The sequence below is a fragment of the Vulpes vulpes genome, chromosome 10 (assembly GCF_048418805.1).
Source record: "Vulpes vulpes isolate BD-2025 chromosome 10, VulVul3, whole genome shotgun sequence".
NCBI classification, from domain to species: domain Eukaryota; kingdom Metazoa; phylum Chordata; class Mammalia; order Carnivora; family Canidae; genus Vulpes; species Vulpes vulpes.
The window spans coordinates 78,777,618-78,794,708 of NC_132789.1; the positions used below are offsets into that span (position 1 = coordinate 78,777,618).

A 17,091-nucleotide genomic window follows, 5' to 3' on the forward strand; every position below is an offset into this window, starting at 1 on the left:
AGGCTGTGCTCAGACTAGCCTAGTATGAATGAAGGGGGGGAAGTGTCATCGAGGGAGAGAAACAGTACAGTTAGAAGCTAATGGCCATAGGACACAAGATGCTGAGCACAAATAGGACAAGGAGGCCCGGAGAAGAAGGTTAAGGAGAGCTACAGAAGCTGCAAGAGTGACAGGAGCAATGGTGAGCTGCACGTGGGAAAATAATACACTGAGGTTGCCAGCAGTTCCTTAAAATCAAGTACAAAGCTCCTGAGCATTTTTTTTTTTTTTTTTTTTACATTTAGGTAACTTTCCAAACAGCTCATGAAAGAAAAGGGAAGTAGAATGAGATGCTTTCAAACAAGAGGGAAATTACTAATCTTTCCACCTTTGTGCTTCTACAAATGCTGCTGTGAGTTTGACATTCAGTAAAGAATTAGAAAGATTTATTAAAAATAAAAACTCAGTGCTGAGAGACCACATTCTTATGAAATCTTACCATATGGGAAAATAGTGAATGTTACTTGCATATCATGTGCCTTATATAATGGAAAATCTTTTCCCAGTCCCTTTGTGTCATGGATTATAACTCACTGCTGGGTTACAGTGAGTGGGGTCAGTTAATTAAACCTGCTTTATTGTTAATGCATATATCGTACAATTCATACATCTCTTACACAGTTTGTACAAGTTCTTTGAAACATTTATTTTTAAATATAATCTGTAATGGATGAGTAATATTCCATTGTATACATATACCACATCTTGTTTATCCATTCATCTTTTGATGGACACCGAGGCTCCTTTCAGTTTGGCTATTGTGGACATTGCTGCTATAAACATCGGGGTGCAGGTGTCCTGGCATTTAGAAACGACAAATACCCACCATTTGCTTCGACGTGGATGGAACTGGAGGGTATTATGCTGAGTTAGATAAGTCAATTGGAAAAGGACAAACATTATATGGTCTCATTCGTTTGGGGAATATAAAAATTAGCGAAAGGGAATAAACGGAAAGGAGAGAAAATGAGTGAAAATATCAGTGAGGATGACAAAACACGAGAGACACCTAACTTTGGGAAATGAACAAGGGGTAGTAGAAGGGGAGGTGGGCAGGGGGTTGGGATGACTGGGTGATGGGCACTGAGGGGGGCACTTGGCGGGATGAGCACTGTGTGTTATGCTAAATGTTGGCAAATTGAACTCCAATAAAAAAATTAAAAATATATATATAATCTGTAAATTCTGTAAGATATCTCCATTCTGGTGTATGATTAGTTTTATTGTTTTTCTGGGTAAGTTTTCTTGTTTATTTGTTGCAGTGACCTTAATCGATAGTAATGCTACAGAAAAACAGAATTCTTAAGGAATGACACACCAACATTGTCCAAAAGAACTAATTAATCAAATGTGATTAATTTTAATGTAATTACTAAAGAAAGATATATCATTTTATTATGACGCTCTAGCCATACATTTTTCCAAATATGCTTACTTAACAGTAAATGTAAGATAATGATTCAGTTAGTTACAGTTTTAGAAGTCATTAGGATTGATATTCCTCTGCCATAAATGAATAATGATTTCAAATACAATCAGAGTTAATTTAATAAAAAATATGCTCTTGAACTAAGACAGATATAATGAATGACCAATCATTATTTCCCAGTTTCAAAGTAGCAGGGAAAAAAATTCAGTGTCTGTATGTGTATTTATCACACTTGGCTTGTAAGTGTGATAAAACCGTATGAAGCAAAACACATGATGTAATCCCAGTTCTCATAGTTCATTAACTCCCTTAGTAACAAAAGATCTGATGTGATATTTGGGGCCTTTATGTAAACTGAATACAAGCTGCATGGTGTTTGAAAGTTTTTAATATTTTGAATAGACATTCTAATGATACATAGATACAGATAAGAGATGTGAGTAGACAGTTCGAGGTTTCAGAGTCCCTCCTGCAGTGTATTTAGCAGCAGGTACAAGATAAATATCCAAACAATCAGATTAAGGGATTAACAGAAGTGATTTTGCTCTCAGTAGGTAAATGGGGCCAGTGGGTGACTTGGAACTTTGAGTTTTTTTTTTTTCCCCTACTTTTACATCAGTGCATTTTGGGCAAAAGGAAATGGATAATGTTTACTTTTAGGATGCAGTAGGCCTGGGCAGTTAAAAAAAAAGGTAGATTAGAAGGGTTGTGAAAAGTAATTCTGAAGGTGATTCAGCAGGGATTAAGCAGGAGAAACTATTTCCATTTTAACTCACATTTCAATTGGGCAGTAATGTTTGTACTTTTTTGTTCCCCTTTTAAAATTATATATATTTTTTCCTTTAAATACCCTGTCAAGGACAGCTGAAGAACAAGGAAGAAAAGAGACCATGTTTAAGATCAACGTGTAGTCATAAATTAAGAGGGAATGTGTAGAATATGTATTTTTTAAAGAAGCCCCTTGAATTCCAGGGTTTCAGCTTGGTGACCCCCCTGTACAATTTTGAGGCAAATACTAATTGAATAAGGACTGGGAGGAATAGAGATAGTTTCAAAAATTCCCTGGGCCTCTGTCTTATGTATGAGAAGTTCCCCCGCCAAAAAAAAAAAATATTGTTCTAGGATGGACTTGGTTATTTCAGTTGGTATCTTTATCCTGTACCATATGTACTTTAAAGCTTCAGTCTTCTCATCTCCTTTTTTTTAAAATAGAAATCACAAAAAAGATATCTATGTATCAGTTTCTAACACCTAACAGGAAAGTCTTTTAGAATATTAACATAGCAATAAGCAAATATGTACTATAGGATTAAACACTAGCACTGAAAACAAACCGAAAACAAAGAATCCACAAAATTTTCTTCTTGTTTTTTACCCCTCATATTTTGAACTTCATGATCATTGCAAGAGAGGGGCATAAAGAATTGCAATTCTTGTATTAAATTTTTTAAAAAAATAAATGATGCCATAATGATGGATAAATCAGATTTATCTTTTGAAAACATTGATGGGAAAGCCCAGGTGATTCTTCTTTCTTATGAAGAGAGCCAAACAGGATCTGTCTCTAATAAATTAGTACACGTTTTTAAGATTAAAAATAGAAAAAACATTTTAAATAGTCTGATTATAGCTTTAACAAGTCAAACATACACTTCTATCTAGCCTATAGTTTTAAAGAGTCTATGTGGGTTTAACTTATCATCCCTCATTCCAATACAAAAAAAAAGAAGAAGAAGAAGAAGAAAGAACCAAATCAGTTTTGAACATTAAGATATTCATAAAGACTGTATAAAGTAAAAAAACAAAAGAAAACAAAAACAAAAAAAATCTTCACAGATTGTTAGCCATCTCTTTCAATGATTTCTCATAAATTCTTCTTTCCTTATCAGTAGATAACCCCCATCTCATAAGGAAATTCTTCCCAACACTTCCCAATGAGATCAGTGATTGCTTTTTAGGAGAGCTACTGCTCCTTGAGATGTTTAGACAAAGGGAGAGTATCTTCTATAAACCAGTAAATGCCAGAGAATGACTTGAGGGGGAGGTGGCGGAAGCTGTTTTTAACAGATTTAATCTATGCAATTTTTTCCCTCTTTTTTAAAAAAAATTTCTCCACTTGCTGAATATCTGTTTTAGAGCAGAGCACAAAAAATCGAGTGACTTTATCATCTTTTGTTCTGCCATTTGCCTATAAGATCCTTTTCCCCCCACATGTACTCTATGCTCTTGATCGAGGTGTTCAGATTGGATAACGTATTGCTAATTTTGCTGAGTTTAAGAGCCGACAGAGTAACAGAGCCTTCTAACTTTACAAAATTCCATCTTCTGCCCCTACACCCCCAAACTCATAATTTGGAATTTGGTGAACAGTATGCTACTTGTGAGTGATTAAAAAGTTGAAAGTTGGTGGTGATGAGACCTCATGCTATTTTATTAAGCCATCTATCTATAGAATTGTTGTTCTCATACTTTAAAAAAATATGTCTATGCTTTTTTTTTCCTTTTTTTTTCTTTCTTTTTTTTTTTTTTTTTTTTTTTTAGTCAAGTACTTTCTTAAAGAAACAATAGCACCACATTGGCATAGCCGGCCAAACAATAAATGGGAAAGCAAAATGTGCTACATCTTCCATTTAAGCAGTCTCCCAAGTGCATAAACTAGTAACAGAAACTCTGGAGCCACAGTGCATGAGATGGTTTCATCTACACAAACATTGACATTCCAAGGAGGGGATGTATTCTCAAGGGAGGCCAGGCTTGCTTTTCTTTCTTTCTTTCTTTCTTTCTTTCTTTCTTTCTTTCTTTCTTTCTTTCTTTCCTTCCTTCCTTCCTTCCTTCCTTCCTTCCTTCCTTCTTTCTTTCTTTCTTTTCTTTCTTTCTTTCTTCTTTCTCTTTTTTCTCCCAATAAGTTTTTTCAAGGAATAATTTCTTCTCAGTCTTTCATTGGACTTTTAGGGTGAGTGTGTGTGCACACATGCACTTGCGTGTGTGTGCACACATGCACTTGCATGTGTGTGTATGTGGGGGGAGTGGGTGTTGCGAGTTTTTATCTCTAGAAGAGTGGATTCTGATAGAAAGATAAGTTAACTTTTTCAGTGGAGCCTCCTCATCTTCAAGTGTTCAAAAGACACTGTTATGTTATTTGGGGAACAGGGAACAGAAATTTGATCTAGCATTGTCGGTTAAATTAGGACTTAAGCCTTTAAGCTTAAGAATTGGCTCATTCTTACCAATATTTACAGCTTTTTCATAAACATTTTGAAATTGCCTTATTTGAAAAATCCAAAGCAAAGCTTATGAAAGTTTTGAGTTGTGAAGTTTTAGGTGCTCCTTTCCATCAATCCTGGGTCATTCTGCTGTAGTGTATAGATAAACTGACTTTTGAAGTTTTGCACTGATTTGTCTTCTAGTTTAATGTCATTTAAAAGTAAGATAGTGCATTAGTATAATTAGTCAATTTTTGATTTGTTGATTTATGATACAGTTGGAGAGGATTATGTGTTAGAAAAATTAAGAAAGATAATATGGCTTTGCACATTTAAGCTTTCCTCACTGGGGTAGTTTTGGCTGTGAATTGAATTATTAAGTGAATCAAATAAGTCAGAGACACTTAGAATCACCATATCCAACTGTGTCTGGAAACCCACAGGTCTGCAGAGGATTGCACATAAGGGTATACGTGAAGAGCAAGAAATAAAAACCAGAAGTGCCATTTTGGGAAGAGGGGTCCAGCATCTAAATCCACAGAACACATCTGTCTGGAAAACAGATAAAGGGAGTTTCTTTTACCTTTGTCTGTAATGATCACAGCATGGCTCAGCATGCCAGCGGTGCTCAATTCAAGTAATGCTGAGGGTCTGAGGGTTTAAAGACTTACTGGCTGAGTGGGGGACCCACCATATAGGCCCTTTTTTTTGCATATGTTTGAAGATCCAGGAAGTCTTAGACTTTCTCTGGTTTCTGAAACTCAAGGTGAACCAGTGGGATGAAAACTAAAGATGCTATTTTTGTTTTCCATGTACACTTTCCAAGAATAAAGAAATACAATTTGCATGAAGTAATCAAGCCTGGTTGCTTTTCACCAAAATGTTTAAAGGCAGATAAAAAAGATCTGAATGATGGACGATTCATCATTCTAATAAGAAAATCTTAATATGTATGTAGATGGGAAACATTTTTTTAGGTCACCATGGGCCTGTCCTCACTGTTGGATTTTCTTGATATTAATTTTCAGTTGAATGGGTAAGATGCACCCACAGAGGGCCAGGGGCCACTCTTGTAAGCAGACATGAAGGAAAATTTCTAGTTTTGGAAAAGAAAATTTTGCCTCTCAACTAGCAACTCTAGTCAAGTATGTTTTAACAAAAATTTATATATATATGTAAATACAGCTAAGGATAAGAGCAAAATTATTAAAGAAAGTAATTTTGTGATTTTAAAAAGTTAGATACTATGTCAATATTTGGAATCTTGGGCAATTGTTTTTAGATTGCCCAAGGAGTAGGAATAACTATATTGTTCACAATGAATGGAGTATCATTTATAATATTACAAGAAGTATTGTCTTAGATTACTAGTAACTGCCTAGAAGAGTCAGTGAGTGCTAAAAGATGGAGTAGTTGCCCTTTCACTGGTGGAAGTCTTTTTCCCCCTTTTTTTCTTTTACTTTCTCTCTTTTCACTTTGTATTCATACATCCAAATGCAGAATTCAGACGAAACTGTAAATCAGATATTTCTAACTTATTTTGAAAGGGTTTTAAAAGAGATGGAACTGGCAGCTTTTCACAACTAGGAGAGTTGGATGGTCTGTGGAACAGCTTCATTAACGAGAGTTAGCGTGTCAGGAACGTTCAGCTAATCAGTTTCCTAGCTATACCATGAATGGGTTGTTTCTACAATTCCTCGCATCCCAGCAACTGAAGGGCTCTGACCTTATGCCCTCATAGCAACCCAGGATAGAATCTGGAGCTTTATCTGTGTAATCTTCATACCACCCCCATGAGGTAGGTAGATGGCATATTGCCCCCATTTTGTAGATGAGGAAACTGAGGCACAGAGAGGTGAAGTGACTTGCCCAAAGTCACACAGTGGTGAGTCCATGATGGAGTCAGCAGATGTTTGTTTCTTCAACGAGAACTAGAAGCCAGGACTGTTAAATTCCTAGCTTCTCTGCTTTTTCCACTCCTCTCTGGACTTGCCAATCGAATTGGCATCAGTGGACTTTGTGTCTTACGTTTTTCCCGGAAGGCATAATTGGGGGAATTTTGCCTTCTTCCCACATGGATGGATTTTTAGTACTCTTCCTCTTTGTGTCATCTTCAGCTCCAGGCTTCTTTTATTTTGCTTTCACCTTTTACCGTTTTGGCCAGACTCTTTCATATAACAAACTACAAAATAGCACCATTGTACTAAAAAAAACAGAGTTTTACATACTGTTTGTGATATATCCTGTATTCTTGATATGCTAAATTTACATAGTGCTCTATATGGAAAAAATAAAAAGAGAGAAGTTACTAATCAGGTTGTACACTAACTCATCATTTTAAGGAACTTTTAAGAGTTTGAGACTTTCTATGCTTAAAACATATGCCTAAAAATGATTGGCCTCAATATTGCAACTACTTGCATTTTTTTTAGCAAGATGTGGAAAAATAAAGCTTTTGTCTAAAATAAATGCATCCAACTTATATTTTGGTACAAATGCCACAGATGGAATCTTTTGGGTTAAAATCTTTTGGGTGTGCTATTTGACTGCTTGTTGCTGCTCTTGAGGAGGCCAAATTTGGCAAATGTAAAGAAGATGAAGTTGAGGGGGTGGAGATAGACAAGATCATCAGACACTGTAGAACAAACGGCCTGTGTTGTGTAGAAAGAAGTGCAAATAAAAAAAGATTAATAAACCACTTAGGCTGCTGAATGAATGGCTTCAGCAGCCAAGACTCAGAAACAAATTTAGTGCAACTGGATCTATACAACACCCATGCATTTGTGGCTCTTGAGAGGCAGGGATTAAGATATATATATATTTTTTTCTTTTTTCTCTATAGAACATTATTGATAAAGGATCAACAGCAATCTACCAACTCCAGGACCGTTTTTGCAAGGTGCAAAGCTTTTAACAATCACTCCTAAAGACAACGTTGGAATGTTTACTTGCGTATTTCATTGAGGGGAATGCCCATCTTTTAAAATGTGATCAAACATTTTTTGGTAGGTCTTCTGGTGTTTATCAGGTAACTCCTACAGAGCAAACGATCCTGCCGGTGGCATGTCATTCTTCACAATTCAGGAAGGTCTTCCTACATTCTGTAGTTCTTGTTTCCTGCACTCCCTCTACTTGCGTTCTTCAAATGTACTTCCTAAAAGTAAGGGAGAAACAGCAACATTAACTGATGCAGTTTTATGTGCCCCCCCCCATCCAGTTCTAACATGGGGTCTCATATTTTATGTCTCATTAGTCAATCTCATAGATAGCTTTTTTCTAAGAAAGACATATGTAAGTAGATGGGCCTTTAGCTTTTAATTTAGTCAAATCTCACTCAGGCTACTTTTATGTGCCCTGAGGGTGTCATGAGATTGTTTTATAATCACACAGAAATATGTTTCTATTCATCTGCCGCTGTCACAGATTTGTTGACAGGAAGGAGATTTTGAAAAATCCAGAATCCTGTCCTGTGGCATCTTTTCCTACTGAAAGGGGAAAAGAGAGAAAAAAAGAAAAAAAAAAAAAAAGGAACACATTCTGGGATCATCTGTTATTTTATTGCATTTTGTTTTGGTTTGATTTTTATAAAAAAGGAGATCTTTCTTTTTCATTTTTTTCTCTTTCTCCTATGGAGAGAGGGAGAGTTTTTAGAAGTAGAAGATTGGGAAGTTTAATGATTGACTTAGAATCTGTAAAATCATAGACATACTGAGCTGAGTTCCAATCCTGACTCTTTCAGTTTCAGTTATGTAAACTTGTGAAAGTGGCAATCTCTTATGTCTCAATTTTATCTATAAACTAGTATAATAATAGTTCCTACTTTGTAGGATTAAGAGTTAAAGAAGTAGTACCTAAGAAGATTTATAATAGGTCTGACACATGGTAAACACTACATAAATATTAGCTATTTATCATTATTATTATTTACTAATTATTATTATAATTTCATCTTCATTGGAAAGTAACCATTCCTAGACTACCTGGGTTCCTTCCTTTGGTGCTACCATTCACTTATCAGCAAGCAATGCTGTTGTCCAAGGCATATTAAGTTTTGCTTAGAATAGAAGCTCCATGTAGTAGAGACCAGTTTGTTCACTGTTATATCCTTGTGTCTAAAACAATGCCTGGAATATTGCAGTTGCTCAATAAATAGCTACAGAATGAATTTAACGAATAACTATAATAGGCCCTTTAACAGTGTGTGATCATACTTTTCCTATAGTTATTATTTTTCCTTGAATATATTTATGTAGCAAAGTTTATTTAGATGAATAAGAAGATATGGATTAAATCTGGGAGGACATGGCATCTGCGTGCATAGAAATTAGGTGCTGCTTCTCTTGGTTTCACCTTGAGCCAGAAGGACCTTAGAGGAGGATATAGTAACTATTATGTATAACCGGTAACTGTTACAGAGTGAGGTTCAAGAATTCACAGTATACCTTTGTAACCCCAAACATGTTTTCATCATGACCAAAAATAAGAGTTCTCACTATGGCGGCTGGAATCTCTAAATTCTTCCCTTCTGGCTAATGACCTCTCAACCCAAGCATTCTTAGGAACCCAGGGGTCATTGTAAGGGACCCTGGAGATTGCTCACACCAAAACCTACAGCGTGTGAGAAGCTGGGACAGAACCAGCTACTATCCCTGGAAATAATATCTATTGGCCAGGGCCCAGAGGGATTTGGTAATTTTTCTCACACCTATTTTTTTCAGCTCTACCTGGAACATTAAAGTTATCACCGAGTCCTTCAAAAAAGCTAGTAGCACTTTGCAAATTGATGGTCAATATCCTATATTGATTAAATAGAAGGAAGATAGCATTATTGTATAGATATGTTTATCAAAATAAACATAGCTCAGTGGCCATTGAGAAAAGGTTGTGGGAAGAAGTTTGGTATTTGGATAGCTGGAAATGCATCTGTTTTATTTATTTATTTTTTAATTAATTTTTATTGGTGTTCAATTTACCAACATACAGAAAAACACCTAGTGCTCATCCCGTCAAGTGTCCGCCTCAGTGCCCGTCACCCATTCCCCTCCAACACCCGCCCTCCTCCCCTTCCACCACCCCTAGTTCGTTTCCCAGAGTTAGGAGTCTTTATGTTTTGTCTCCCTTCCTGATATTTCCCAACATTTCTTTTCCCTTCCTTTATATTCCCTTTCACTATTATTTATATTTTAAAATCCTGGCACTTTCCCCCCAGATACCATACAATTTTACTACGTCCACTGAACATGCATTTGTTGCTGTTAAAGCACCTACTCTTAAGCTACCAGTAAATTTGTATTTCCAATTTTATATGCTATTTTCCTTTCTTAAAGGAGTTCTCCTGAAAAATGGAAGAAAGACAAATAGGGCTATATAGTAGGCTCACTATTGTCCTAAACACCTTGAAACTTTTCTGTTCGATATGCAATGGATCCTGCAAATGGTATGTGGCTCATCAAAACCCCCACCAATGGCTATTATTAAGGATGCTACCTCTCTATCAAACTACTAATCAAATCAAATAACAGATCTAAAAAATATGCTAATCTGAGTTTGCCTTCTTTTCACTTTAACAGGCATACTCGCTTAGAAAAATAAGACTCTTAAGAATCCTAATGATGCCCACACTTGGAAAATGCTCAAGAATGAAATAGTAACAAACTAAAAGATGAAGTATTTAATCTCTAGTCTTTCTCTCAAGCCAAATTAATCCCAGATTTACAGAAGAAAAAAAACTCAGGTTATATTTATTCTATATATCCCTTTCCAAATTCATGAGGGCTGTAAGTCAAAGGACTGAAGTCAGATTGGTCAAGCACATGGATCTTATCCTTTTCCCCAACAGAGAAATTCTTCTTTTCTCTGGATGGCAGAGGTGTAAAGTGTCAGTGAGCACAGAGATCCTCTGGCCTGTTTCTTCTGGGTCTGTTTCGACCTTGCAGCAGAGCCATGGGCAGAAGCTCACTTGAGTCGACAGACACTGCGCCAAGTAGCATGGTTCCCATGCACACACGCGTAAGGTGGAGGCCATTCAAAACCAGCTGGGATGTTGTCTGGTTTGCATTTGGCTCCCTTCCCAGGCTCTCACATGTGACTTCTTTGTTGCAGACAATGACAGTGACAAAACAAAAGCACTCAGGGATTTGGTCTCAGTCGCATCTGTTGCTTTGCTCATTGTCTTAATTTAATTACGCTGGCCACCCTCGACAATGGGCAGCAAGTGGAGGCATGTTAGAAGCAGCCGGAGCTGGCACCCACCTTCAGTGCACTTCTTGAAGGGTTATGAAACTGTCCCACATTCAGCCAAGCAAAAACTTTTCACTTCAACAGCTTGTCCAAGACAAACAAACCAGCTGAAACTGTTTCTAGTATGCAACTAGACAGATTTTTGAAAGGAAAACAGTAGTGAGTAAATACTGTTTCCTATTGACACCAGGGAAGGTAAGATTATTTAAGAAAAAAAAAGAAAAACAGCTGGTCCTCTAGCTTGCTCAGGTTGGTTGAGGAAATTGATCACTCCAAGGGAAATGTTAACGAACTCATAATAGGGAATAAGTTCCAGAAGGTCTTAATTTGCGATATACATATGTACATGTATACCATGTACACGGTACATGTGTACCATGCACACAATTTAGGAAGCTGGAAATTGCCCTGGATTATTACATGATATACATATCCTTCCATTGTCTCTTGGCTTTTATCCTAGCTCCTCACTTTACAAATGAAAGCAATCCACAAACTTTTTGATTAAAAAGATCACCAAGAGGGGCACCTGGGTGGCTCAGCAGTTGAGCATCTGCCTCTGGCTCAGGTTGTGATCCTGAGGTCCTGGGATTGAGTCCCGCATTGGGCTCACCATAGGGAGCCTGCTTCTCCCTCTGCCTCTCTCTCTGTGTCTCTCATGAATAAATAAATACAATCTTAAAAAAGAAATGGATCACTGAGTGTGAATAACAATGGCAGTAACAATAATCTTGATTAACCTTTGCAGACACTTCATAGTTTACACAGTAATCTCCAGTAGGTGATATTATTTGCATCAGTTTTATTTATAATCTCATGCTTGCTAAGATTTGGTGACTTGCTTGAGGTCACATAGGAACAAACTGATAGATCTAGGACTAATAATAAGACAGTTTATTATGTTAATAAGATACTTCTATGGCTTAGCACCTGGGCTCTATATTATGCATGTTAGTTGCACGTATTTTTCTTAATTAATTCTCCTAGTTCACTTGGAGGTGGATACTGTGTCTTGCTCATTTTACCTTTAAGGAATCTGAAGCTTAGAAAAGCCAACTTTCCTAATTTCTTACAGGGAAGATGTGACCGTGGTTGGGATTTGTACCAGTTTCCTCTGATTCTGGAGCTCACCAGTTAGCCATTCTATCATATGGCTTCCCCAAAAGATAAAACATTATTGGGTACTCCAAGGTCCAAATATCTTTCCAATAATATTGGAATAATGATTATTATTATTAAACATTATTGGGTACTCCAAGGTCCAAATATCTTTCCAATAATATTGGAATAATGATTATTATTATCATTATTGACAATATTATAAGCTGCCCATGATCCTAGACAGTGTTAGATGCTTGTTTAGAGGGCAAGGGGATGTCCTCCCTACCAGTGTGAGCTGGGCCTCATTTATATTGTTAATCATAGGAATCTAGTAGCAGAGTATCAAGTTAGCCAAAGCTAATCCTGTGGATATTATAAGCCTTTCTTTTTTCCCCCTGCCCATCTTTATGAGATTTTGGCTCGAAAAATATTATCTAAAAGAAGAATGATAATAGTCTCTTTAAATTCAGAGAGGAAGGGCAGCCCTGGTGGCTCAGCGGTTTAGTGCTGCCTTCAGCCCAGGGCCTTAATCCTGGAGAGACCCTGGATTGAATCCCATGTCAGGCTTCCTGCATGAAGCCTGCTTCTCCCTCTGCCTGTGTCTCTGCCTCTTTCTCTCTCTCTCTCTCTCTCTCTGTCTCTCATGAGTAAATAAATAAAATCTTTAAAAAAAATTCAGAGAGGAAGCAGTGATGTTTTCAATAGATTATGTTTCCATCTCAACTACTCCAAACAAGTAAGTATTGTATGACACAAAGTCTAAGAAAATCCTGGCACCCTATAAAAATGGTGGGAAAATAATGTCCAGTACAGAATATTAGCAGCCTACTATATCCCATAAAGTCCTAACTCAGCATTGACCTTTGCCCAAAAAGGGCAAAATGGGGGGAAAAAGGAGAGCAGATAATTGGAAAGATCGCCCAGGTATCAGCTCTTTACCTGCCAGAAAGGATGTGCTCTAGCTATTTTGCTTGGTTCGGCCTGGAGACACATGAGATTGTGGAGGACAATTTAGATATTTCAGTATCATCTTTGATATTTCTTTACTTGAGGGAATCATAAGTTCAAATTCCAGGAAGGTGGTCAGCCTTTCATCTCCAGGAGCCAAGAAAGTAAGTATTCTGCAATCTACTCAGCACTTTGGGATGTGACTTTTAAAGCCAAAGGACAAAGGTGCACATTTCAAGAGACTTGTGTTCCTGGTGCGATGGTTGCCTCTTAACAAAGTAAAAGGTATACAGTTTGGATGTAATGTCGGTCTGCTCAGCCTCTTACTTTTTTCCTGGAAATTACCTCATCCTACCATTTCTGCAGTTACAGTGGGAATGGCCATTTTTTCCCAATATGACCCTCTTCTCTGGCCATGGGGAGTGGCCCAGAGCTGGCACCTCCCCCAATTCCAAGACTGAGCATGGTGGGGACACAAGGTAGACCCATTCCTGGGACATGCAAGACTCCTTTCTTGGCAAACTTTTGGTTCAAGGACCCCCAGGGCCTTTTCTGCACTCTTCCTTAGACTGTAAAGCAGTTCGAGACACTTCCACCCAACACTCTCTCCCCCTGCCCTTCTCCTTCACTTGGGGTCCTTCACTTGCACTGTGTTCTGATGGTCTGCCCAGACTTCCTGGTTCCTCCCCAGTTTCCTTCCTCACAGGTATTTCTCCCTAATAAAGTCCTGCTCATGTAACCCAGTCCCATCTCTTTTCCCCCAAAGACCTGGGCTTATTATACACCTGGTTAGGATCCCACCTCCCCACACAGGAATTAAGGGACTTTGACAATCACAACATTGTTTGCTCCTATTTCCTCTTCTGTAAAGTAAAAGGCGGGGGTAAGCACACCCACCTCATAATGCTGTTATGGGGACATGTGATCACCCTTACACACTTGACCTGGCATAGTTGTGTGTGAGCCTACTGTTTCAAGGGCCCTTGCTTTTGATTCATTTTATGAGCTCATTTATTAGCAACATCCGTCTGTGTAGACCTTTATGCTCTCAAAGTCCACTCTGCCTCTATCTTTGTTAGAGCATTGAGGTGCATTCAGTAGAGTGAATTATGTCTGTGTGTCCCCACTGAAAAGTAAGCTCCTTGAGGGCAGGTAACATGTTTCCTTCAACTCTGGATCTTCCCCAGACTCATGGTGCTTTGGACAAATGGAGCAAACCAGGAAATGCTTGTCAAATTGTTTAAATTTTCCTACAGTTAGTAGAACAGAGTTTAGCCCCCTTGTCTCAGCTTCCTACTTCCTGCCATGTTCTCTGTGGGGACACATACTACGGAGGCCCCTCCTGTTTTGGAACTTACAATCAGTGGATGATAGTACAAGACACATATGTGAAAAAATGCAGAAGAAAGAGTGCAGTTCATGGCTAACGCCCTGGAGTCCATCTTGAGTTTAGATTCTGATCTGACCACTTGTTAGAGCAAGACCATGGCAAGACATTTAGCCTTACTCAGCCCAAGTTTTTAGATCGGTACAATGGGGATAATCGTAGTACTTATCCTACAGGCTAAAGATGACGATTAACTGAAATAATTCAGTATAATCCTCACCACAAGTGTGTGTTTAACAAATACCACCTATTCTTATTGCCCACTGCCCTTTTTATAATTGATGTGGTCAAAGCACATCCCATTGAAGGGTGTTGACCTTTCCCTGGCTGGAGAAAGGGAATCTTGACTTACTGGGTACTCAGTACTCCCTTCAGTGCTGGGATAGCAGATGTATACCTCTTTTTTTTTTTCTAGTGACTGGTGCATCCCTAGGAATCCCTAGGATTTAGGGAATTTATATTTGTCCTGTAATTCCTCGAGGATTATCCTGATTTAGCAACTTTCTTACTCTTCAAAGGATACCACCTGACTCTCTATTTCAGATATTTCTGTCTGTGATGTAAGAAATCACTACCAAAGTTGTTTAAAAGCCTGTAGAGAAAAAAAGAAAAAGAAAAGGGGAAAAAAAGTGCTGAGGGGTATTTTGGCAAGAGGTATTTAGGTTGCCTTTAATAGTCTTGAAGGATGTTGTAAAACACTTCAGGGTTCAGGTTGCTTAGACTGTTGATTTTATGGGCAGCTTGTTCAGTTAGCTGTTTGTGTCTGTGATATATATATATATATGTGTGTGTGTGTGTATATGTATATATATATAAAAGTTTAAGCCCACTATCTTTCCCAGAGGGAGTTGATTTTGGAATTGCTGAAAGGTTCAACTATTGTGGTATTTTAAAAAGTGAAACACCACATTCTAGCAATTTCACTGATAATGTGCTAAAGATTCAGTACATTTTTACCTAAAAACTGGATTTGATTATTATTATTTTTTTCTTTCTCTCCAGCCTCCAAAAGGCCTTTGTTTCCTCTGTCGTACAACTTATGCTGGGGTCCTGAAAGTAGTGTATGCAGCGATTCACATTACAATGTTCTGAGGAGATGTGAGGCCCAGGGTTGTACCTTTTGGTGTCATTTCAACGTTGTAGTGATGAGTTCACAGGATCAGTAGGAAAGGGTGTTGCCCACCTCCACTCATTCTTTGTGTGTGTGACACATCTGGGCACAACACTCAAAGGCTGTGTTCTAAATATTCCTCCTCGCTGAATTGAGAGAAATTTTGGAAGTTTGGAAGGCTTGTCTGAACTTCTGGGATGAACAAAATAACACTATGACAAGTTAAAGTGATTTGCATCTGTTTGAGGTTGATGGGAGCCTTTCAGCATATAAAAGTAAACACACAGGGTGCCAACCAGAGCTTTTCCAAGACAGAAAATGGTGCAAGAACAATTCATGCGCATATACAGTTTTTAGAAATCAGAATTGTTTCTACCTTCATCCTAATACTCACTTGAAGAAGAAAATAAATGTCATTGTTTACAGACAGACCCACCAGAGCATCCAACAGTGGCCTAAATCAACAGATATTGAGGAAGTAACAGTAATGATGCTGTCTTAATTGATTCATTTATGCTTCTCTGATTTTCTAATCCTGCAATGCCTCATGAACTACTCAGTCATACCACACTCACACCATAGCATAAATATGGCATACTCCCAAGTCTGCGACAGTCAGCTGATTAGGAATCCTTAAGCGGCCATCAACCTGCTGTGGACTGGCACCACATCATTTGGTAATTTTGTCTTACTATGATTGTTAGCTACAGTTGTGAAAAGAGCACATCATATTTTCACAGGTGGCAGAGATGCTTAGTCTTTGATTGCTTGACCTCTTGGAGCTGGCCAGGCAGAAAGCCCCATACAAGTGTTTATATATTTTACACAGAATTTTATAAAAACTTCAGGCATGTGAATCCCATCTTAGAAGATTAGGCCATTTGGTCAGCTTGGGTTTGATGTAAAATCTCTTGGTCTCTCACTGGGAACTCCAGGGTTACTTCATGAGGCAGAAGAATTGCCATCATGCTCAGCCTTTTATAGGCCTTGCTCTTAACAACGCCTATTCTCTGATAGAAGTAGGGGCAGGGCTTGCTGGAATGAAGACAGGCTGGATGCAACTGACCTTTGATTGTGCTGGGTCAAGAATTAGACCTCAAGGTTTCTAGAGTTTCAGACTGGTTCTATGTGAAAGTTTCTGTTTTCTAACCTACGGAGCCATTCTTTCTACCTCTGTAGATGAGATTGGAGGTAGTTGAAACCCATGGATCCTTAGAAGAAGATACAATAGAAAGAAAACCAACTTCTTTCTGGCACTTCAATAATGTTCCCGTTGTTTCCTGAATATTTAACTTGGGACTAAACCTTTGAAAAGACGAAAGAATAATGTGATTTCTCTCAAATGGTGATTAGTTTTCACATAAGAGTTTGCCTTTACTGAAAGAAAAGCCAAGAAATTGTATTTACCTATAATTTTGAAAGTGATTCACTCCAAATCACTAGTGGTTGCAAGAATCCTAGAACACAAAACTGCACACACACACACACACACACACAACGTGAAAGTAGAGAAAAGAATCCCTTTCTCCTCAAAACTATTTTCTGTAGTTAATTACAGATTTTAAATTACCAGCAAGGGCATTTAGAATAAAAATTAGTTGGATGCTTCTTTAACATTCTTATTTCTATCAAA

General features: G+C 37.9%; 1 protein-coding gene across 4 annotated transcripts in view; it reads right to left on the reverse strand.

Annotated features, from left to right (window-relative positions):
• Positions 1-1,379: 1,379 nt before the first annotated feature.
• Positions 1,380-17,091, reverse strand: part of IGF1 (insulin like growth factor 1) — a 78,981-nt gene continuing 63,269 nt past the window's right edge. For 2 of the 4 annotated variants that reach the window (XM_026013095.2, XM_026013096.2), the window contains exon 4: positions 1,380-7,825. In XM_026013095.2, coding sequence (XP_025868880.1) covers positions 7,766-7,825 — 60 coding nt within the window. In that variant the 3' untranslated portion in view covers positions 1,380-7,765. The remainder of the gene's footprint in view (positions 7,826-17,091) is intronic. The other 2 variants (XM_072724737.1, XM_072724738.1) reach the window with 1 other exon arrangement.